Source organism: Labrus bergylta, chromosome 11, assembly GCF_963930695.1.
Source record: "Labrus bergylta chromosome 11, fLabBer1.1, whole genome shotgun sequence".
NCBI classification, from domain to species: Eukaryota; Metazoa; Chordata; class Actinopteri; order Labriformes; family Labridae; genus Labrus; species Labrus bergylta.
The window spans coordinates 22,613,421-22,637,050 of NC_089205.1; the positions used below are offsets into that span (position 1 = coordinate 22,613,421).

At 41.9% G+C, this 23,630-nt stretch overlaps 1 protein-coding gene across 9 annotated transcripts in view; it reads right to left on the minus strand.

Annotated features, from left to right (window-relative positions):
• robo2 (roundabout, axon guidance receptor, homolog 2 (Drosophila)) overlaps nucleotides 1-23,630 on the minus strand; it is a 248,241-nt gene that overhangs the window by 22,682 nt on the left and 201,929 nt on the right. For 5 of the 9 annotated variants that reach the window (XM_065960202.1, XM_065960198.1, XM_065960197.1 and 2 more), the window contains 13 exons: nucleotides 21,056-21,180; nucleotides 19,130-19,301; nucleotides 16,360-16,565; nucleotides 15,264-15,345; nucleotides 14,980-15,145; nucleotides 14,690-14,856; nucleotides 13,316-13,437; nucleotides 11,262-11,493; nucleotides 8,315-8,439; nucleotides 8,043-8,214; nucleotides 6,795-6,983; nucleotides 5,838-5,864; nucleotides 3,035-3,077 (listed from right to left, as the gene is read on the minus strand). In XM_065960202.1, the coding sequence (XP_065816274.1) occupies nucleotides 3,035-3,077; nucleotides 5,838-5,864; nucleotides 6,795-6,983; nucleotides 8,043-8,214; nucleotides 8,315-8,439; nucleotides 11,262-11,493; nucleotides 13,316-13,437; nucleotides 14,690-14,856; nucleotides 14,980-15,145; nucleotides 15,264-15,345; nucleotides 16,360-16,565; nucleotides 19,130-19,301; nucleotides 21,056-21,180 (1,828 nt within the window). The remainder of the gene's footprint in view (nucleotides 1-3,034; nucleotides 3,078-5,837; nucleotides 5,865-6,794; nucleotides 6,984-8,042; nucleotides 8,215-8,314; nucleotides 8,440-11,261; nucleotides 11,494-13,315; nucleotides 13,438-14,689; nucleotides 14,857-14,979; nucleotides 15,146-15,263; nucleotides 15,346-16,359; nucleotides 16,566-19,129; nucleotides 19,302-21,055; nucleotides 21,181-23,630) is intronic. The other 4 variants (XM_065960204.1, XM_065960203.1, XM_065960199.1 and 1 more) reach the window with 1 other exon arrangement.

The following is a 23,630-nucleotide window of genomic DNA, read 5'->3' on the forward strand; positions in this document are numbered from 1 at the left end:
CATCTAAGAATGTACAATAAGTAGTAAACGTCAGCAGAGGATGGATAGAAAATTAACAAATTTTAAGCATAAAAAACCCTGTCAAGTGAAATGTTGACAGTGCCTTTTGAAAAGTTCCCCTGAAAATCAGTCCCTGCAACTGGAAGTCAAACACCACATGTGATGAAGGGGATGACATCCACCCAGCAAACAGAGCAGAGTTGAATGTAGCTGCTTACAGACACACATGTGCATCCTGAGAAGCTGCAGAACTCCGTAGTAAGCAGCCAGGCTGTGTCTTAGCTCCAGTGGTGTGTCGTGTTGCCTTTGAGGCACCGGGTAAGATTCAAGCCCTGAAGACAGGGACAGGTAATGGGTGTGCTTCAGTCAGCCTCTCACTAAGCCACAGGTTCTAATGAGAAGAGCTAGGGGGTGGGGGTGTGCAGGGGGGGGTATGAACTGCAGCCCTGGCAAGCTTAGAACCCTCGCTGTGGTTCCTGAATGCCAAAACAGGCCCTCGGGGGAGACAAGTCATTCAAATTGATGGCTGTGCATCAGACAGATGCACTTTTATAGGCTAATACATCTCTCCTGCCCTTCCTACCTCTGTTTGTGGCTGCCATGTTCCCCCACTGCCATCAGGCTCTCTCACCACACCATATTTTACTTACACTGTTTTCCCTTATTTATACATCATACCCGTTTGCCTAATTTTTCTATCCATCCTCTCTACCTCTAGTTTGTAAGGTATCTACCAAGTAAAAAAAAAAATCCATAGTAATAAACCACGCCTTTGTCTCACTTGTCCTGTGTGCACCACCAAGTCCTCACCAAGCCCACTAAAGAAAGACCATTTAAAAGACACAGAGCTGACAGTGGAGCTGACAGCGGCTGCATTGTCCTTGTATTTATAACACAGTTTTCGAGGTTAGGATAACTAGAATAAGACTGATTCCTATATTGGGTATTTTTTCTAAGTACATATGTGTGTCACTGTTTGTGTTAGAGTGTGTGTGAAATGGTTTAGTAATGGGTAGCAGTTGAGGGATGGACACCAGGACATACTTCTAATGAAAAGTCAACACATAACTTTTAATCCCTGGCCATCCTAGGATGGATGGCAACCTTGGCAGATAAAATTTGATTTGGAGCGTTTCCTCTCCCTGTTAGACACTTCAGTTACTTGTGATGGGTAGGAAACCATAAATACTGCCCAAGATGCCTGACACTGAGCCTCCTATAAATAAGCCCAGTGAGAGATATTAATTCCAGAGCAACTTCATAAATCACTTCATGTTTATGGTCCCACATACCAGTGAATAGAACTTGGATAAATCTAGACATTAGCTAACACTCAAGCATTGGGAAACAGATTACTTCCTGGATCAACTCTCAGGCAACATACGATCATTTAGCATTCAGATCCAGGGACCTAAAGGAATCTCCATAGCAACAGTGTCAGTGAAACCTGTTCACTGCCCATGCTTCCCGCCAATAGGAGAGAATCTGCTTTGCTAAAATATTGATCAGTGCCAGGATAGGAAGTTATTACTACCTCCTAATTACCATCTCCCTATTGGCAGGGGGATAAGGAATGAGCCCTTATCGGCTTTTATCAATTTCAATTGAGCAGCCAAGTCAAGTCGTGCAGGTCTACCAATCTGCAGCCTATTCATCTTCCATGAATCATTTATTTTGTGATCGATTAAGTGTAATTGTTCAGTCAGGGCAATTTGGTAGGAGCCAATGAGAAAGTGGAAACAGACGTGGCTTCATTTGCTATTGTCTAATTAATGCAATAAACATCTCATGTAACAAATGAACACATTTTCCTCTGATACCCTGCTGCACATTTCCACTTTCAGGGCAGATGGGCAAGTTGCAACATCTGGGATTTGATGGCACCAGAGTGACTAACAGATCAGAGGCTCTGGTTGGAATATGAGTTTCAGAATGCATCCTTTTTCAGTGTTGTGGAAATTGTGGCAGTCGGTACTACCGACTAAAGATATGACAAATATAGAGCACCAAAAATACAGACATTTCAAATCCCATTCGCTGGAGTGAGAATCCGAACCACTTATGTGGAAAATTGAAGGAAAAACACTACAGCAGAAAGTAGATGAGAAAAGGCTTGGCAAGTGGCGTGGCTAATTTATTGAGAGCGTGCTGGAAGCTCACAGAACAATATCGGAAAATTCTCCGTTCTGGCATTCAGTCATACCCAGACATTAAGGGAAGAAAATGGCAGAAAAAAAAAAAAAAAAGCATAAATAAAAAAGCTGAACAGACAGATTCCCAAAAGGCCAGAGACACACAGGGTCAGATTCAGTTGGCAATCTCTTGCTGAGTGTTTGAGCTCTGGAGGCTTTACGTAGTCAGGTGTGATAAGCAGTCGGTAGACAGAAGCCCAGGATTCTCAAGGGACTTTCTTGAATACCCACAAAGGCTCAGTAACTGGTGTCATTGAGATGTGCCCTATTCTCTGTAGCCCCTCTCGCTGTCACCAACACACACTGACACAGAGCAGGCTGTATGGGGGTGCAAGTGGGGTACCTCCACACACATCTATCCCCTGGGTAATTATTTTTACATTATTACATGTGCTCAGATCTCAGCCGCCCACGCAAGGTGACAGGCAAATTTATCACTCCGGAGGGCTTCTGGGTTGCCTGTAGCCAGCAGCAGAAGATAAATGACAAAATAAAAGCACTCTCTGCTTAAATTGTTTCTGTTAATTCTGTTGAGGAGATTTACGAGTTCATCTATCGATGCATGAACAGAGATGTGGAAGAAATGTATATTTGCACTCCAGTTTGCATGGCAGGCACACAAACATACCGTATATTGCTTATCTATCTATCAGTCATTTATCAGGGTTATAATCAAATGCATCTTACTGGAGAGTTATTGCTCGACTCAGGAGGAAAGGTTTTGTTAAAATGTGTTAAGATCCAGTCACAGAGGATGAAATCATAAAGATTGAAGTTTTGTATTTGCTTAGGTTATTACGCTCAATAAATGATGGCTGTTGTGTTGTTGGTGGGAAACTCACCTTCCATTGCTCATCAGACCACCATCGACCCTCTGGAATGTCACTAAAGTCAGAGAAGAAAGAGAGAAGAAAGGGACAAAGCCAGATCTTAAGTTTTATTAACAGTTTACATAGCAAACAAACAGGATCTTTTCCACAGTTAATAAAGGGTCGATGTCTTTTCAGTACTGTCCAGTTTGTCCTTGTGCTGCAACACTAATATTTCATCTGTTCTTTTTTTTCTCACACAGCCAGACAGTTGATGGAAAAATAAGGGATGCAGATGTCCCCACTGCGTCCAATGCCTTTGATGAAAATTAAAAAAAGAAGTGCAATGATGAGGATTAGATATTGCTTGGCTTTGCATAAGTGGAGACGTCATGTGTTCCTCAAGGACAAGATGCCTTATGAGAGGCAAAACTCATTTCATCTTTCTTATTTTGCAGCAGAGTTATTATCAGATTTGTGATTAAATCTCAGCCCAAAAATGATTAGAAAAGGCAGAGGGCTCATTAATCACGTGGAGTTCTCTATCTGAAAGCGTTGAGGCTGAGTTACTGATCCTTCAGCAAGCAAGGCTCCCCAGAAGCCATACATGTGGCCTGTTCCATTACAGTGATCTATAGATAACAAGGGCCGCTCTTTGTCAGTGGCTAGTAAAACTCTGTGGCTCACAGAGAGAGACGGCTGTGAAGGATCCATTTCATCTCTGCTCAGTGACCATGATGACAAAGCAGCATCAAGACTTCTAAGCATGTAAGATCTTCAATGGATCACACAGGAAACACAGAAAAGCATCAAGTTTTGGAAATCACCTCATGCCGATGAGAGGAAAAAAAGAAAGGAGGGAAAAAAAGAGAGCTGGTTTTACCCGAGAGAGAGAAGGAGAGCTGTTAGTAATTTGGCTCATTTGTTCCACAGATGGAGATTAAAGAGAGAAGGAGGCTGAACATTCCTCCTCTCTTTTCTGTTTCATTCAGGTTGATTCCACAACAAGCCCAGGCATGGACCAGAGAGGGGGCTTTTCTGTGGCTGATGTAGTAACGTACATGACAGGGAGAGGAAAACTCCCACAATTTAATGCATCATCAACATTACCTAAGCATACTTAATCCAATTTTCTCTCCTGGGAAAATATTGTAGGATTTTATCAAGAGAAACACAGTTTGAATTTGTCTGGAGTTGCTTGTCAGAACAGTTTACAGTTTATTTGCAGCATTAAGGAACTGAAATGCAGCAAATGGAGTTGGAATCTTGCTACTAAAAAAGTTTGATATGATACCAACATTGCAGGTCTGTCTGAATTATATATGGCTTTGAGACAGTTTGAGACAGAGTTGGCATTCCTTTTTTTTCAGGCAAAGCTAAAGTTGATTCTCTTTGTTCCACCAGCAACAAACTTGCATTAGAGTATTTTCTGTCGTTTGAGGGAGACGACTGACGGAAGGAGGAGGTGGAGGCGAGGGGGGGCTGTGCAGCGGGAAGGCCTCTGAAGTCCCTATCTGTGCTCAGGCACATTTCTGGGTTGCTGTGAAACACTTTCATGTTAGCCAGAGTGACATGGCGGCATTGCTGTGCTTCTCGCCTCCGTCTTCCAGATAAGCACTTTCTCCAATATGAATACAGATTAATCCCTTTTAATAAGCATTAAGGGGGGAGAGGGGGGTGTGGACGTAATCAGCATATAAAAATTCCATCAAATATCTTTCCTGCTGGCCGTGTGCCTTAACAGTGTGCTGATTTACCTCTCCTGCCCTGACAGCTTTAGGGGACTGAGATAGGACACTCTCGATACATCAACTAATTGTCAATACAGGGAAGAGCAGCGCTGTAGGACTCTTCAGACAAACTCTGGCTCATGTTCTAAATATCACCTCACGCTAATGTTATAATCTCTCCTATACGTGACCTTATTATGTGTTTGCCCCTTAAAACTTGGGTGAGATAACATTTGTCCTTTCTGGCTTCTCTAAAGTGTAATTCATATTTTGAAGCTGATGTTCCATTAAGATATTAGTGTTTCCTACTTCCTGTTGATCCAAAAAGGTCACTGTAAATTGGGTTTTTGGCTGAAGATCCAGAGGGAGGACGTAGCTATATTTATATTTTACCAAAACATGTTCCTGTTTAAGTTAGTCAGTAAATTCAGAGGAAGGGGCTGTAACTTTTTACCCCAGTGTCTTTGAGATGCTACTCTCCATTGAGTCCACTCAAACCACAGAGTGTAAGACATACTGTAACAGTTCCTCTAAAGTCTTCTTATCAAGAATCATAGCCTGGCTAGTTGAATATAATCACAGTAGTGGGGGATATTGTCACGATAAAAAAACACATGACCTAAATTGAAGAAAAAGGGGAAAGAATTCATCAGACAGCTGCCTTAAAGACACCTACGGAGAACAAACAGGGACAATACAACAGGATCTGAGACTTAAAAAGAAAAAAAAAAGAATGAGATCATTAGATGAAGAGAGGACAGGCTTACCCTCTACCACTGCCACCAAAGAAAGGTACACGAGACAGGATGAAACTACATTCAAACCAGGGGCCACAACAAACATACACAGAAATACAACACAAAATGTAAAGGAAGCTGCAGGTTTGGCAGGAATAAGGAGCTTAAGTTTGTAGGGCTCTGGTCATGGCCAATAGCAAATCCAGATTTTTTCAGTTGTTTATCGGTTATGTTGGCATTATGGCTATGAAGTTAAGATCAGTATAAGCCATGACCATAAGTCTGACAGTCCAAGCATATATACTGATAGCGGGCAGGAGATGAATCTGCGTAGAGGTGGGGTGAGGAGACAGGACAAATGAACAGTACCTGCAGGGGTGAAGGTGAAGGACTGAACTGCAAAACAAGAAGACAGAGAAGTTGTGCGTTAAAAGCCTGCAGAGATAAGCGGTGCTTTAGGGGTGTCGGCACACTGGGCACGTTGTCAAGCCAAGAGATGGTGAGGGTCATTACATGTATGACCTCATCGCCACCCAGCGTGCAGAGCTTCAGCCAGGAAAAGCAGCCGGCTCAGAGGCCACAAAGGTGTAGAAATGGTGGCAAAACAACAAAGAAAACACACAAACACATAAACGTAACAAACAAGAAATGAAGAGCCAATTATTCAAACCAGAAGAGCAAAATACTGCGCATGCTCTTTTGTGCAAAAATGATTAAAATAACAAGAAAACAAATGCTACATGACTTTGTTTCACTTAAATTCTGCTTTTTAATAAGGCAAAAAGTGATTTAGGAAACATGTGTAACACTGACTGCAGTGCTTATCTGTGTTCGCTCATTACCATTCTCTGCTCTCTAATTAAATCCTGTACACTTGGCAGTGTATGTGGACTTGGTGGTTGCTCATATTGACCAGGGAGTCACTTAGTAAGATGTTAGGTTCAGTGCGTGGGAGGTGAGCTGAACCAACTCCAGCCTCAGTGACCAGAAGAGAGTCCAGCCTGCCCACTCAGATCAGCCCACCCTGGGCTATTAACCAAAACTGTGGGTGGATCTGTCAAAAAGTGTAGCCTTCTGGAATGAAGTCACATTGACATCTGTCCGCCTGTTGAGCTTTAACAGCCACCGCAACCAACTGCTAGCAGCTTCTAAACTAAAAATAAAACAAATGTACTGATTGAGAATAAAGTATGATAAGTAAGTTGAAAAAACTATCTTTCTTCGACTAGGAAAAAAAAAAAGAATGTTCCTTGTTTTCTAAAGCAGCACAGCAGAATATCAGAGTAAATTTAGCATTAGTGACTAAGAGACTTTGCTCAGGCTAACCTGCGTAGTTGCTCAGACCCTTTCTCTTCTTTCTTCTCCAGTAGAGCCAGATGCTGAAGCCCATGAGGATGACCCAGCAGGCCCCACCAATACCGGCAATAAAAGCAGGCTGTTTCACCACATCAGTAATCTGCTCTGTGATGCTGTTGTTCCGGTTCCCATGTATAATCACGTCCCGGAACTCCTTACCTGAGGGCACAGGGATAAACAGGCAACATTAGTGTGATGCTGGTGGATACTTCCTGGAGAGAAACAATGATATAATAATGTAGTTGTGGTCGATATGCTGCTTCAAGGTGAAAGCTATCATATGTGCCTGTGAAATACACAAGGGCTTGAGAATGTCCCACTTTTTCATTGTGAAGAAATAACACCTACAGACACATCAAGAAAGGGGTTAGTGCTAGATTAAGCTCAAAGAAGGAAGATATGATGAATTTCAGCTGAGATATTGACCAAGGGAGCAGGACATAGATCCAAAGGATGTGCAGTGAAACATAATGTACAGACTGAAAAAGGACAAAGCCTAAAAGCTTACAACAAACCCCCAGGTGAACAGGTTGTTTGCTTAGCTCAGGTCCTAATTCACTCTGTTGCCGATAAAACACACCATGTGAAATGAGAGGCGAGGATACCGGTCTGTATTGATCTCCAATGGCAGCTCACCCTGCCTTCTCTACTTGACACTATTTCATGGAGCGTGATAAGACTCTAAGCACAAACAACTGTTCCCACAATCTGACAGGAACAAATACACACTCATAAAGATAAACACACGCATATAATATGCGCTGTGTATTCATGTAAAATTGCAAATGTGCTCTGAATTTACTTTTATTACTATGTTGCCACAAAAAATACACACCCATTTCCACATCCACAGACAAGCAAACGCACAACATGTTATATCAGCAGGCTCGGGGCTCTGCTCTCGGAGATGGATTATGTGAGTGACACTGGGGAAATAAGAACATGCTACAGGCCAAGCCATCAGTTATGGGTCAAATCAGGCACAATTTGCCCCAGCTCCACATAAATCATATGTGGTCAGGACACATATCAAAAAAGGAGTATTTTAACCATATTATTCATTTTACACTTCCTAGTCTTCAATGGAAACACTGACACGTTGTGTTCTTTAGCCTCAATCGTCCACTAACACTGAAATACAAACACTGGTTGTCAACACCTGGAAGAAGTGGAACGCGATATTAAAAAGTTTTGAATGTTTTCATCAACGAAACTCACCGATGATAATAGACTGAGGTTCACTCTTGACTCCAACCCCGGCACTTGTGCTTGCAGCCACCTCCACCCGGTACACCACGCCTACCTGCAGCCCGCCCACCACCACTGAACGTATGGCTGCATCCACTGTCTTATTTACATGGAAACGTGTCTCATTCCCCAGACACCAGATCTAAAGCAGAGAAGAAGAAAAACAGAGAGGACATTGATTCCATCTGGCTTAGTGTAAGTTAGATGAGAATCCTGGTTGAGGATTGCTTGCTGCGACAAACCTTGTACTCCTGGATAATGCCGTTCTGGTGGTCTGGTGGAGGAGGGTCCCAGGAAATGCTAATTGAAGTGCTGTTCTGGTTTCCCACAGTCAGGACTGTTACCTGCTGAGGAGGGGCACTTGGAGCTGAAAAAGGGAGGCACAAAAACTGGTCAACAATTACATTTACTTTTCGTGCAGCAGAGTAGTTTTACACTTAGAGAAACGAATACCTGCCCTGCAGTGTAGTACATCTGAATATAAATCTGTACACACAAATGCACACACACATAAACAGACCCACACTTTTTCAAAGAATGTTATTCTTCAGGAACAGCATAGGTGGCTGAGGGCTGTCAAAATGTCTCATTAGAGGGGGATTTACATGAAGACCACGACAGGTCTGACATGGCTATAACCTGTCTTTAGAGCTTCCTTATGATTTAATATCTCATCCTCTGCTACAGCCTGGTGGATTTGCTCAGAGAATACTGCTATTGATTTGTGGAATGGGGCCTGGCACAGTAAAGCAAGGGCTCTCAGTCAAACTAAGACTCCCTCACTGGCCGAGCCAGGGTGGCATGAGGGTCAACAAGCTTATAGGATGAGTCGCAGACGAGAAGCAAACATGAAAAAAATACATTTAAGATGAAGGAAACATAGTCTGAGTCAACTAATTGACTGATTTCAACGATCAGCCAGATGAAACTAAAGCCAGTAGGTAAGGATCAGGAAGAAGCTTCAGAGTAAGGCACAACTAAATGAATCAGCTCCATCCACAGGCATACAGATAGAAACAAGACAAGTCCAAGCTTTCATACACCTCACTCTGTTGTTATTCTGATGGCAACAATATTCTGACCCCACAAGGGGTAACCGAGGAAAAATAAATAACAGTTGGCCCAACTGGAAATAACGTTTTAAAAATAATGTTTTCTCATTTCCGCAGTGGCTGGCAGGGGAGCGGCACCACAGCAGAATACTGACAGGTCAATTACTCCTGGGCTGCCTCTCCCTCACCTCGCCGCCATCCAAAATGGCACGTGTCACCCTGTAAATCTGTGCTCATCCCTCAGCGCGATTGGCCACACCGGCCCCCAGAGAGCCAGGAGGCCCTGGCATGGTGAAAGATGAATGGGTCCAATGATGAACCCAACACCTTGGCCAGATTAGAAACAATCTACCAACGGAGCATCTGATCAACCATCATGCTAAAGGCTCTCCAACTGTGCATTACATCCAGGTGACAAAGTGCTGGAATGGTGCGTGGCAGCCATCACAGGCAATGTCGTTCAAAGTTAATGTTATGAATGATTTAGCAGCTTATTATCATGCATATTTGGACTAAACAATTCACATTTTTCATTAGAGGCCTGGGAGGCTGTACTAATAGAGCCATTAGCAGAATGATGTATGGCAGGCAGGAATTTGACCCCCTGTCTCTCATGCACACATAGCGGTGCGCTGCACGGTGAAGGAATACAAACATGTCATATCCACACACAAAGGAGGCCAATAACTAACACAAAGCAGTGGGTGGTGAGGGAGGAAACCTGTGGACCCTCCCCAGAGATATCCATCAACATGATTGTAGATTAATCTAAAATAAACAAACATTTATACAAACGTCACTTGTTTCCCTCCCTTGTTTTACATTAAAGATGAATTTTAGAGCATCATTTAGCAAGACTAAGATGGCAACTAGAGTGTATTTGACTGTCCAGATGGAGAGAAAGAGAGAGATATGTGAAAAAGGAGAAGGAAGACAAAGACGGACACAGCATTGGCTGATCTTACTGTAAGCAGGCATCCGTCTGCACCTGCTCTCGGGATTCTCTAATTGTGTTAGCTAATGGACTACCTTAGTTTTAATCACCCTCTAAACGGGACTTCTCTATCCATCTCCCTGCCCTTCTCAGTAGTCCCAGGGTCTCTGAGGAGCCTAGAGCTGTGTGTCTGAAGGTGTATCAGCTATGACCAGGCACAGCGGCGCGGTTCTAACAGAAATAGCAAGGGGTCACTGCACACTGAGGGACCGGGATGCAGATAGAGCAGAAGCAGGGAGCGTTATCAGCATTTGTAATTGCTGGGGCATGCAGATTCTGAAGGCCAGGTGTTGTGCATGGATGTACGTGTGTACTGTATGTGTGTGAGTGTGTGTTTTTGGACAGCTGTAACGGGATGGCAGCTTCACAACAGCAGTGTGCAGACTGGCTGGCCACGGGAGATACGGTCCCTCTGAGGAAGGGAAAATAGATGGGCCTGTCACACAGACAGGATGTGAACTGTCTCCTATACATGCAGGCCTAAATATGTTGTGGCAAGATGGACTTTGTCTCCAGTATGAAAGGTCTGTGTTTGTCTTTTTGTACGCGTACACTGTCTTTCTTTACTTCATATCAACTCATTGTTTAAATTTCAGCTCTTAGACTTGAAAGCTGAAGTGAGGCTGCTTCTGTGAAGGTTGGATGAATTTAGGCTTTCGTACAGGTCAAAAAGTAAATTCATTCAAAACCAGACCTTTGTGTGTGTGGCATGTTGGTTTGTGTGTGTGTGTGTGGGGGGGGGGGGGGGAGTATGTTTTTGTGCCACATAGCCTTGTCAGAGCCTGTCTGAATCAAGCTTTGGGCGACAGATCATATTCGCAAGAGGAAGTGTGTGCTGCGTCCAATCACAGCTCAGGCCTGTGGCTGCTGGGTGATGGATTAGAGGAAGGTTGGCACTAACACTCCCAATCATAAACAAAAAAAGCACAGCAGGAAGGACAGAGAGACAGGCAAAAACATGCTTGCACTCACACATGCATTCACACATATACCCTGCCTCGCCTGTGAAACTCTGACCAAAAACACCTTGAAAGCGTTTGTAACCGGTCATTCTTTGTTCTTGTGGATATACATCTGCTGTGGTTTGTCTGACTCTGACATATTGTACCTAATACAATCTTAAAAAACACACGTTCTTCATACCTTCTTCAGTTGTGCGAGATGTTCTTGATTCACTGTCCATGCCTTGGAACTCGTTGAAATAAGGGCGAACTTTGATCTCATACACAATGCCCTTTTTCAGCGAGGAGAGGACAACACTGCGTTCAGAAGGGACCTTAACATCCTGCATCTGCCAGGGTCCTGGTGAGGGGAGTCCGGAGGTCTGCCTGTACAGAACTCTGTAACCCTGGATGAACTGGGACTGCCGATCCACCTGAGAAAGTGAATGAAACAAGATCATAGACACATATTTATCAGTGTAAAAATACCTCTATAGAGGAGACTGGGAGATGTTACCTTGGCCCAGCCACTAGACAATATGAAAGGACATGTTTAGGAAATGTGTTTACTCCTAATACAGGATTGGATTCATGACACTTTCAAAGCTGTTACTGGTTTAATGGGCCCTTCATCACCAGCTATATGACACACTTAGCTCAATTAACAGCCTGACATTACCTCATACAACCAAGTCCCAGCCAAAGTGCTCCCTCTATTAAAAAACACTCTGTAATGCCAACTTAAAGGACATATGCATGTCTCATATGTATAATGAATACTAACTAGTAGTCCTGGAAATCAGGTCCTGGCACATTTAGGATGGACTATGAGTACGAGAATGTCATGCTGCTGCCAATGCAGACGCCCCGGGGACATTAGGAGAAAACACAGCGAAGGCTTTAACAGCAGATCTGTCCCATAGAAAAGATGGACAGACTAGAAGTGTTATGCATCCCACAGAGGCCCCCTCACTTAAAACTTGGGCCCATTTAAGCAGACAGAAAAAGCTGAATTTATGCAGAGCAGAAGCAGGCGCATAACTCACTGTAATGGCTTGTTAACAGTAGAAGAAGTGAGCGGGGCTTTCAAGTGGGATATTAAGCAGCTGTTTTTCTCCAGTGTAGCGTAGAGTAAATCAGCAAAATGGATGTATGACTTTTATTAATGGAAGGATTTGGGAATATAAAAGCTCTCTGAGAGTAGCCCTGCTATTGACTGAAAGGGTCCTTGATCGATTAGGCAGCCACGTTTACATTACGATCATAAAGGAAATGCTTTAACTTTAAATTAGCTACCATGTCTTGGGGTGAGACTTATTACAGGGGTCAATAAACATGTCATCAGGAAAACTGCTAATGTGGTTCATTTGAAAATGGAAAAAGAAAGCCATTGCCACTTAGTGATAGGTGCATACAGTAAATACCTGCACCAGAGTAATTTATATCACACAAATAAACCAGCACATATACTGAGTAAAGACCTTAGCTTTCAATAATATAAATATGCCTTTTGTCCTTATTACCAAACAATTAAATAAATCCCATTATAGCCATAACTGAAGCTGTGAATCACATGTAATAGAACTGCCTCATTTAACGTAACGTGCTGATTGATGTGGTGAGGCAAACAACACAAAATATGCATAAATACATTAAAGAGCAGCTGTATGTACATTTTTCCATTTATGTGTGTAAAAGAAAAACACTCAACTCATTGTTGTTTAAAAAGAGAAATCAGGAAAACTTATATTCATAAAATGAAGTTTAACCACCGACATTAATTTCAATCAGACAAAGCGAGTGCTTTAAGAGGGAAGCAGATGAAGACTTATGGAAGAATGATGAACAACCAGATGTCTCTGACATCTCTTTTGATTTTCAGTGTGGTTAAGAAGCTATTTCCCTGCTATTTGATCTCCAGATACTGTAAAGTAACCGTTAACAATATTTCAAAGCTGCAGACTTAGGAAACAACCTTTCTGAAATGTCCTTGCATTAAACAAGTGGTAGCCTCGAGGGGCACCTTTCTGGCTTCAAAGAGGGATCGTCTGTATTAACTAGAAGGGTTTTATGAGTCAGTTTGACAAAATCAAAGATGAAAAAGGAAAATGAAGAGATAAGAAAACCAAATATACATCATTCAATTACCCATCAGAATACTTTTGGTATTCAAATGCAAAAATACTGTGCTAATTTTAGGTTAAATAATAATGAAATACAGTAGGGTCCTGTTTGCCATATGACAGTTGCACTTACCGTCCATGTGACCTGAATAGTTGTGGGACTCAAGACAACAGGGTTGTGCAAGCGAACTATCACTTCTCCGAGTTCCTTCTGCACGTGCCTGTGGTCAACACCCTGAGCTGGAGGACTTATATCTGCGAGAGATCAAGAGAGAACATTCAGAAACACAAGATGGGGTCACATTTTGTTCAACTTGGTTTTCACAGTTTACTCTCATATTAAACCTGGCTTCATCACCATCAGAAGTGCAATGGTATAAGAGTGACTGAATAGACAGACTGGTTCACACAAAGAAGCCTACACATAAATATTTTAAAAAGGGAGAAACCCCATCTGCATAAAAATGACCCGAGTCCTTTTTGTTTAATGGCTCTTTTCTGGTTTGAAGAGAAGAAAGGAGACCTGGGCTGACAACATTGTTTTAAATGTGTGACTTGTCTGCACTCCCTGAGTACTGACAGAAAAAACCCTTTCAAAGAATGAACTGTGAATGTGAGACTGAAGATATACTAGCTACAAGATGAATGAACAATCTGACACTAGTTTCAAGCTCATTTCCTATTCTGTGCTTGCATGTGTTTCAAGTTACTAGCAATACAAAACTCCAGAGTATGAGATACTGATTGTGGTTGAATACGCCACATTGTGAGTAATTTACTGAAAGAAAAAAAATGAAATGAAAGAAAAAAAAATATAATTCAAAGATCCTTCATTTAGACAACCCAACACAGTCATGAATCTCAAAAACACTAATAGAGTAAGACAGGCCAAACAATGTTAGAAAGAAGTGAAAAGTCAATTAGTCACCAATGCTTGCCATCATCAATAAACATAACCATATATCATCTCAAGACCCTCACCTCACGATGAGAGATTTAATGAAATTCACATTTTTAAAACACATTCTTGGCTTGCATTTGACAAAGCTTGGCCAGATGCTGCTCTTTTTTGGTTGGTGGCAACTTATCATATCGATGTAATCTGGAGTCTGTGGTTCGGTCCGATACCATAATCAAATCTTCTTTGGCTTTAAAGGCAATTATTTTCTCCCATTGTGATCATTAACATAGCAGGGAGCACTAACCCACTTAGGCCTCCCAAAAGTAGAAATTCTAATTTTCCATAATCGCTTAAGTGAGGCTTTAATGAGCTGGGCTGAGATGGAGAATTTGACCTCTGAAAAGTTATGCAGTGTTTCAGTACAGACATTTGCGAGGGGCTGATAAGTATAACACTCTGAAGAGGAGCACACTGACCTTACCTTAAAAGCAGGAATAGAATTCTAACACATAAATCAAGTTAAACACATACCAACAGTGATCAAATAGCTATGTTCAGTGTCAATCTAATGGAGATCTTTTTTTACAATACTGTTACGTAAGGTACCTTGTGTTCTGACAGGTTCAGACATGGGGCTTGGATCGCTCAGGCCCTGGTTGTTGACTGCTCGCACCATGAACAGATAGATTGTGTTGGGACGCAGACCTTTGACGGTAAACTGGGTTGTTTTGATATGATCAGCCACTGTTTGCCAGCTGTTGCTCACGGACTGACTGCAATGCAAAAGAAAGAGAGGAGATGTCTCTCACCCAGTACAACATATGTTTTCCTGCAATCCATAGAATATAATGGTTATGAAATAGTAAGTGAGGAGGTGCAGTTAGTGCGAACCATACCTGAATGCTTCAATGACAAAAGAGGAGACAGGTGATGCTCCAACCATCCCAGGCTGCCAGGATAAGGACACACTGTTCTTGGTGACATCAGTGACCTGAGGTTTAGATGGAGGCCCTGGTAGCTCATTCTCATCATGGTTCTTCACGACCAACACACTACCTGATTCTGAAAGGATGGAGACAGCAAAAAAAAGCGTTTCCTTAAGGATAACTACAGCTGACATGTTAAAAATACACATTTTTTCCGTCCATAAACTACATGGAGTCAACACTTGATTTCATACCTTTGACTTCCAAGAAAGCACTCCATGATGTTTCACCACTGGAGCTGGTAGCCACACATGTGTAGATCCCAGAGTCTGAAAGCTGGTATACAGTAGGATACATAAGCATTTATGTATAAAAAAAATAGACACACATACAAACACAGATCTTAATGTCTCCACTAATAACACTTTTAGAGAGAGGGCCTTTACACCTCACACATTCTGAAAGAAGAAGCAGTGACTGTGTACTTACTATCTTACCGCTGAAAGACTGAAAAGGATGGGCGCGACTTCATGCATGCTCTGGCCAAATTGTGTGTCATTTGTGAGTGCCTCAAAGTGCTGACGCTAATTTCCTAATGAATTCCATTTTCTACTCACCACCCTTCCATCACTTTTCCACTCCCCCTCCTTATTTCCCCACTGTCCTGCCGACCACAACAAAGCTACGCTAATTAATTTAGGGAGGGCCGCTGGAACCCCCTGGACTGATGACAGCTGGCTTGTCTCTCCATCCCTCTTAGGAACTTTGTTTGTTGGTTTTTGTCCCTGCGCCTTCCTTCCATTTATTAAATAACATGTCAGTGGTCGGCAGCTCTGTCAAGCGTAATAGATATTCCACTGAGGCCTCTGAGTGGGGAAAGGAAGATGTGAGCCTTTTAAATTTAATCTACTCTAAATGTGTATGTGTGTACACACGTGTGTGTATATGTCTATAAGTACATACATGTTTCTATGCTACATTTGGAGTCCATCCAATCCTGCACAGCTGAGCCCAGTTGATGCTGCTGTGGCACTAAGTGATACCATCAAACAATTAAAGAAAAAAATCAATGCTGCCTATTCATCTCTTTAAAGACATTATGGTACCTTGCTCATAGAGGTAATGTATAAGCAACATCCAACAGTGTGTTAATCATAACAATGCATATACTGTCACTACAAAGACATCTTAAATTAAGACACATAATCTAAGCTACTTAAACAGCGAGAAGCTTCAAGGTAGCTAACAGCACATCATCAGTTGGTCTCTAGTTCTAGACAAAGCTGTTTGGCATAGCAGTATAATCTGATTAGTTGCTATTTACAACAATAAAAGCACTGGATCCTTTACCTTGATGCTTTTGATCTGCAGGCTGCCCAGCTCCTGCAGAGACATGCGCGAGTCCTTTCCCAGCAGACTGACACCATCCTTCAGCCAGCTGATGGAGGGGATGGGGTCTCCTGACGCCTGGCACTTCAACAGAGCCACACTGTCCACCGCCAGCGTCTGATTGGACGGACCTTGGCGGATGATGGGTGGCGGCCTGTCTGTGAGTACTGCAAAATCATAAAAAAAAGTTGTGTACTGTTAAGAAGTCTTACTCTAAAAGAAGCTGAGTTACAGCATTGATCATAAAATGATCAAGGGGGTTGATGTGGGTATCCATCATAAAATAGACTATTTTCCCTGCAGGTCTAGTAATTGCACCGCAGAACAATGACCATATCCTGTATTTCCAGGAAGCAGGGAAGGAACAGCTGAGTAGGGTTTTCAAGTTTAATTGATGTGGCAAAGGGATGCTAAGCAGTTTCCAGTTACTGCCTGGGTAGCCTTATTTTTATACACTACTCGAGACTTGTGGTACAGTTTGGTGGTTTGGCTTTTAACTCAGTGTGGTGCAGATAAATACTCCATTATGTGCAGTGTGGGGCACAATGAAAGGTGAACTTCAATTTCTCACTGAAACCACCTCATGATAATCATATAAGGTATAAAACAGAGTGAAGAACACTGTTACTATTAAGAGGAGACACTCCATTTATATTTTGTTCTGGTTTCACTTTGGAGATACGCGATGGATGTGATGAATTTCATTTACATGGGCAAAAGCATTTGTTATAATGTGCCAACAAAAAGCCTGTGGCTTCCTTCAATGAAATAGTGTGGATGTCAGAGGTGATCTCAGAGAGAGTAAGCACTCTTGCACACAGTCAGTTTATATATTTAGAGTTGAATAATGTGGAGTCCCCCTGGCATAGCAGAAGCCACATTAATTAGAAGGTATGGATTAATGATGGCAGACCTGCAGGGGCTAATTACCAAGTCTACCTCAGTAACCTTTCAACACACTATCACAGCCTCATTTTCGACCCCTTTTTTCCCTCCAGCTACAACATCTGACAAAAGGAAGTGATTTCAAGTAATACACTTTTGCTCTGTTACATTCAGCCTTTGCTTGAGGTCAGTTATGACAGAAAAAGGAATACTGTGTAGAAACCTGAAGTATGATCTAACAACAGCCAAATATTATACAATTAGATTTCACTTTTGTTTTAGGCTCAAGGATTTTTAAATTTGGGGAAATTCAGTCAAATTAACCAAAGGTGAGGTCAGCACATTTTCCAAGAGAGAATTCAAACCGTCAACTACCATCCAGGGACCCATCATGCTGTAGTATACCAGAGCTCAACAAACAAGAAACACGAATCTGGGGATTTCTGTCTACTATTACCTTTCCCTAAAGAATCCCAGTTATATAATAAACCAGAACAGGGCATTTTGTTTCACTACTTAATAGCCAGAATTATGCCTTACATCCATATATGTATTTAATTTTAATTGAATTATTCCAGTTTAATATATTTGAGAAAAGCCAGTAAGCGTTGACACTTTTTCACAGAAGCAAGTGAGAAAACACAAGGACTTGAGAGGTCTAGCGATGTGAGTTGTCTGATGTGTGTGTTGATGACATGAACGAGTGACAGAGGGAGGAGGCGAGGCTCAGTGAAGGCCTTGGGTCTCTGGATCAGGAATTTCTCATTACAGATCTCCTTGAACTCCACAGACTGTTGCCAGGGCTCGGGGCAGTAAATCACACAAAGACTGTGGCAGGTGTGGCCATGACCTCAGCCTGGCCCTCCTGTACTCTTTCCTCATCTCGTTCCCTTTTTTGGACCTGCCTAGTAACCTTGTTGCAACCATACCTTTGCTGGGGATTCAGTGGAATAATTGATTATTTTCATTATTATTATTATTATTTTTATGATAAAAGAGGTAAATAGACAGCGTTAGCTTAAATGTAACTATATTGTAGTCATGGCTCTTGACAGACATACCAATGTTGGATGTGCAGCAGGAAAATTCTCCTCAGATTTGATGTTGAAAAAAAAAAGTGTTCCTGCAGTGTTTTTAATCTTTCTGCTAGCAGGTACTTCAGCAGACACATGGATGGCCGTCTATCTTTCCATCACAGCAGCTGAGCAGATTAGATGCTCCCACACCTCGCAGGACCACATAATTCATTCCACAGAAAACCACTGTCAGTAACTCACTCAATCATGTCCCCCCCCCCTCTTTCTCTCTCTGGCTCTTCCTCTCTCTCACACATACTTGCACCTTGCCCACTCACCCAAGCGCTGATCATTAAACTTGAAGGAACTCAAGGGCAACGCTTTATTCCTTTGCAAAAGCAGAAGTAGATGTTTTTAATTGAATTTGTCACTGCAAATACACAGCAACTGAAGGTCATGGGCACACTCACATTTCTCAAATCGAAACTGAATGTATTTCTGCACATGAAATAACAAAAACTAATCCCCTTGTGCTTGTGTATGTAAACTTTCAAGGGTGTTAGAGGCTGAATTACCATTTTAACTCAGCGAAGCAAGGACGTTGTAGCAGTTAAAAGAATAACTGAAACTAAACTAAATTAAAATCAGATGTACACTTTGATAGTTAATATAATGTATTTGTTTAGAGGTGAGGAGGAGAATCAAAAGCTGCATATCAGAAGCATATCTGTTTTTACACCAGTTTAACCACACTTGTAATGGTGCATGATTGGTGCTGGTGTGTTGTATGGTGCTGGCATGTTAAAAGGAACACGTCAGTTTTTCCTCACCATCTGTGACCTCCAGTTGAGCCTTGGCGAGGATACTGCCTGCAACGGTCAGGGCCTGGCAGATATAGTAACCAGCATCTGCCCGCTGCACAGATGAGATGGTGAGGTCTCCGCTGGGCGACACAGAGAAGCGACTGTTGGGCTGCTGGGGTTGGTTTGGAAACAACAAATTCTGCAGGAAGAGGAACAAACGGGCAATTAAAAACAACATGGAACAAGTGTATTCTGGAAAAATGACAGAACAGGCACACACCCAACACCAACTACAAGATCACACAAACTGTGCACACTAACGGAAACACAGATCAGCTACTACTGCAACAACTCATTCTATTACTTGGTCAACCCGCCTCACAAGCTGCCCAACATCAGAATCATTTAATGACTTGGTTTACTACTTATTTGAGCCAAGCCAGAGGATCTACTCTGTTATAAAGTAGACTTTTGCTCGTGTTGGCTTCATGGATATTTTTCCTTCTGAATCAGTTCCACAACTGTTTTAAGCTGCTCTCTCACCCACAAAGCGACCCCCCCCCTCCCCCATCCCCATACAAGTAAGGCCACTGAATATAATATAATTCATCTTAATACAAGCTAGACTAACAGTTAATAAATCCCACACACTCAAAAGTAAATACACAGGATCAGAGGACTAATCATGATGAAAAAAACACACAATCTCTCTACATCTTTTTTTTCATTAGCTATTCATGGGCTCTTTCCTTTTTGTATTCTTTTTCTCTCATGATCACCAAAGGTAACAAGCAAACAAATTAGCAGTATTTAATTATACTTAATCACTTTAGTGCAACAATTCATGTTTTTTTTTTTAATTGTGCTCAGAGCATCTCCAGCACATGAGAGATGTACACTCCATTATCCTCAAGTGTGAGAAAAGGGTCTTTCTGTCATTTAATTGCCACACTGAATTAGCTTTAATTTGTTCTCTCGGCAAATGCCTTCACACCTTTTATACATTAGACATGGAGAACGCAAAGATAAACACAAGGACAGAAACGGGACATGTAACAGCTTGTAACAAAGGTGTTTGTAATGCATTCATTTCAAAGGGCTCATCTTTAATGACAATGTGAGACGCACGCCGGATATAAATCTGCTCTATCAGTACAAGTTCACAACATTACTCAGTGTGGCTGAGTCATATGCTCTGGGTCATTGAGTGGTTAGAGGTAAAGTGGGTGAGAAGTACACCAAATTGTTTGTGTGAACAGGTAAGCATGTGTCTCACTTCTGCTCTCTTTGTGTAAAGAACTATGCTGTAATTGTTGCCCTGCAGGCTTCGTGTGGCTGTGTGTGTGTGTGTGTGTGTGTGTGTGTGTGTGTGTGTGTGTGTGTGTGTGTGTGTGTGTGTGTGTGTGTGTGTGTGTGTGTGTGAACTGTGTGTGTGTGTGTGCGCGTTTGAACCTTAGCCAGAGCTGAATCATATCTCTGGCTCATCTACAAGCCCCAACAGGCTCCTAATTGGCACTGTTGTCTATCGTTGTGAGGACACCCAGGTATTTGAATGGGTTATCTGCTTGAGTGAGGGATAGGATCGTTCTTATCAGTGCAGGGTCACAGGAAACCGATTAACACTTTGCCAGGCACACTGTCATTTGCCGGCTCCTGAGAACAAAAGTGTTTCTGTGTCTGCTGTAAAGATACTGATGACAGATAGTGTACTTTAAAGGGCTGCGTGTATGTGTATGTGTGTGTTTGTGTGTGTAAGGGAATCATAAATACACAATGCAAAGGGGAACTAAACAAAGTGCTGAGTGTTGATAACATGAGATGCAAAGTAGATAACAACAGCTGCCAACTGAGAGAGCAATATGTTGTGTTCCTTTGTAAGAAATAATGTGAAAAGCAATAAAAAGATAAAACTGTTTGCCACACAATGACTACAGTGAGATTGTTTGCTCTTACCTGACTGCCTTCCTTTTGCCAGAAGACGGCAGGCTGAGGGTTTCCTTTGGTTTCACACGGGAAGGTGGCAGTGCGGCCTTGAGCCACGATTTGGTCCCTTGGGCGGATGACAAACTGAGGAGCAGCTGAAGTCAAAGGGCAAAAACACAAGTGTTAGAAGAGCAGTGGCATAAAGTGAAAGCAAACATCAAAGCTGGAGAGTAACATGGCTCAGGGATCTCAGGCAAAGACAAGCAATAAAGAACACGGTCAAATCAAATAGGAGTGCCGTACAGAGCTTCCATGCAGCCATATTCAAGACTTTTGCTCTTAAAGGCTCTAAACAGAGGGAGAACACCAACAACTATTAAGACAATCTTTGCCATGGTAACCATGGTGGCACATTCATCCAGGTAAAGCTGAGGCTGGATGAATGACAGTCACAATGGCATTCACACAGGGAAGCGCCTTGGTCACAATGGCGTTTAGATCTGAGACAACACGGCACAGCCATGCCTTGGAAACATCCAAACTATGAACAGAAACAGACAAAGAAGGGTTAACCACGCCTGACTTTCCATATGAAAGATTGATTCTGCATCGAAATGCATCTCATAGAAAAGTCAAGATCTGAAGTGGCTCAGTACTTCTGATCAAAGTTGTATCAAAAGGGAGTGAGAGAGAGAAAAGACTATTCCTGTGTTTGCCACACTTGGAGCTCACACCTCTCCATCACAGAGAGAAGCGGCTTGAAAAGCTATCAAACTTTGAAATCGCAGTGTGAAGCTTTCTCAGTCAATATTCACGACTCCATCAGGAGCCGGACCAGTTGTCACACACTCACAGTCGAGACAGAGTGAGACGTTTCTGACTGACAACTTGACGGATGCAGTTCAGTAAAAAGGGAGTTTAGAGAAGTTCTTTTGGTGTTTAGGGTCACCTCTCTGCACTCTGACCATTCGCTGATGGTTGGTTAGAAAGGCAGGATTTCAAATCAGACTCTCCCCAAATGTACACATTTTAAGGCAAAATGACCAATACTTTTTACAGAACAGTACCAAGCAATTACTGATGAATCCCAGTTCATAGTTCTGCTAATAGTTAATTCTAACACCAACAGAGATTATAATATTCTATTATCTGTACCAAGTCTCCTCATGTGGGTGAGATGCATTGTGCACTGCAGCACAGAGACAAAGAAGTAATAATGGGATATGGGTAATATTTAACCATATATAGAGTATCCTCACATATATACTCAGTTTCAACATGCTAATCAAACGAGCAAATGCCGAGTATATACATCATTTTCTGGGCTGCAAAAGTAAACCAGATCCCCTAAAATGTCAGAACTTTAATTCGAGATAATTTACTGTTTTTACAAAAATCTCTATTAAGAATTAATTTTATTTTTATTGCCTAGAAAAGACAACTACTACATTTCTCTAAGAGGAGGAAACGTGGTTCTGCAGAGATTATTATTATATTGGAGTCCTTGCTATAACTTCAAGCAGATGCTTTAATGCTTTAATGTAGTATCTGACAGTTATTTTCTTTACTCAAACAATACCAGAAACTGTAAAATGTATAAAGTTTGTTTTAAAAATTATAATGTGACAAAGAACAAATCTGTATTGTTGCAATGCAACATCTTGCACCCTTTTCTGTTTCCTTTGATTTCTTTGTGATCCTTTCACTGACAAGCCAGCTGGTTCCAGTAAGGCGCAACCCTTCCCATTTGGCTGGGTTCTCCATGTAATCCCTTTTTGGTGGTGTGTATTTGTCAAAGATACACACAGTTGGGAATGGTACAGATGGCTACAGATTTGCTGCCTTCCCAGTTGGCCTTCTGCAGCTTGGATATTTCGTGGCTCTCACACAGTGGGTCTGATACAGAGCTCCTAAATCATGCTCTGGCAAGAATTTGACTCTCTCCCTTTACTTCATCTGCTCTGTTTGATACTTCATAGTGCATTACTAACTAGTTGCTAAAAAAAAATGGTTTAACACCTTGCAAGACTGGCCACCAGCACTGCATCCCACCACCTCTTATCTAGTCTCACACCCTCTCTTCATTTTTCCCTCTTCACAGTTCCAAGTCAGCTTTTCTTTTTTTTTTTGCAGAAACGGGGTTCACGTTATTTCAAGTATTCATGAATCTATGAAATGATAAAAGATTAAACAATGTGACATTTTAAAAAATATAATTTTTTGATTGAATGTTTGATTATTTGCAGCTAGATGTCAAGACAGATTTGTTGTTCTGCTAGATTATAAAAAAAAAATGTAATCAAGAAAGAAATCTAAATCATCTTTATTGTATTGTTAACATATCCGTAACCATTTGTGGTGTAATGATTCCCAAAGTATCTAACTACTGTAAAATCAGCGAACTGAGGAAGACGGTAGGCCTTGCTACCGCACTTGCTCAAATGCCAGAAAAAGTTTGAATTCACCACAATCACAATGTTTTTGTCCACTTTAAAACATGGACAAAGAAATACATGACAAAAATACTTGTGAAAAAAAAAGTAGGTGGGTGGACCTCAAAGAAAGAGTGATTCCTACAGGGAAATATAGATCAAACACTCCAACA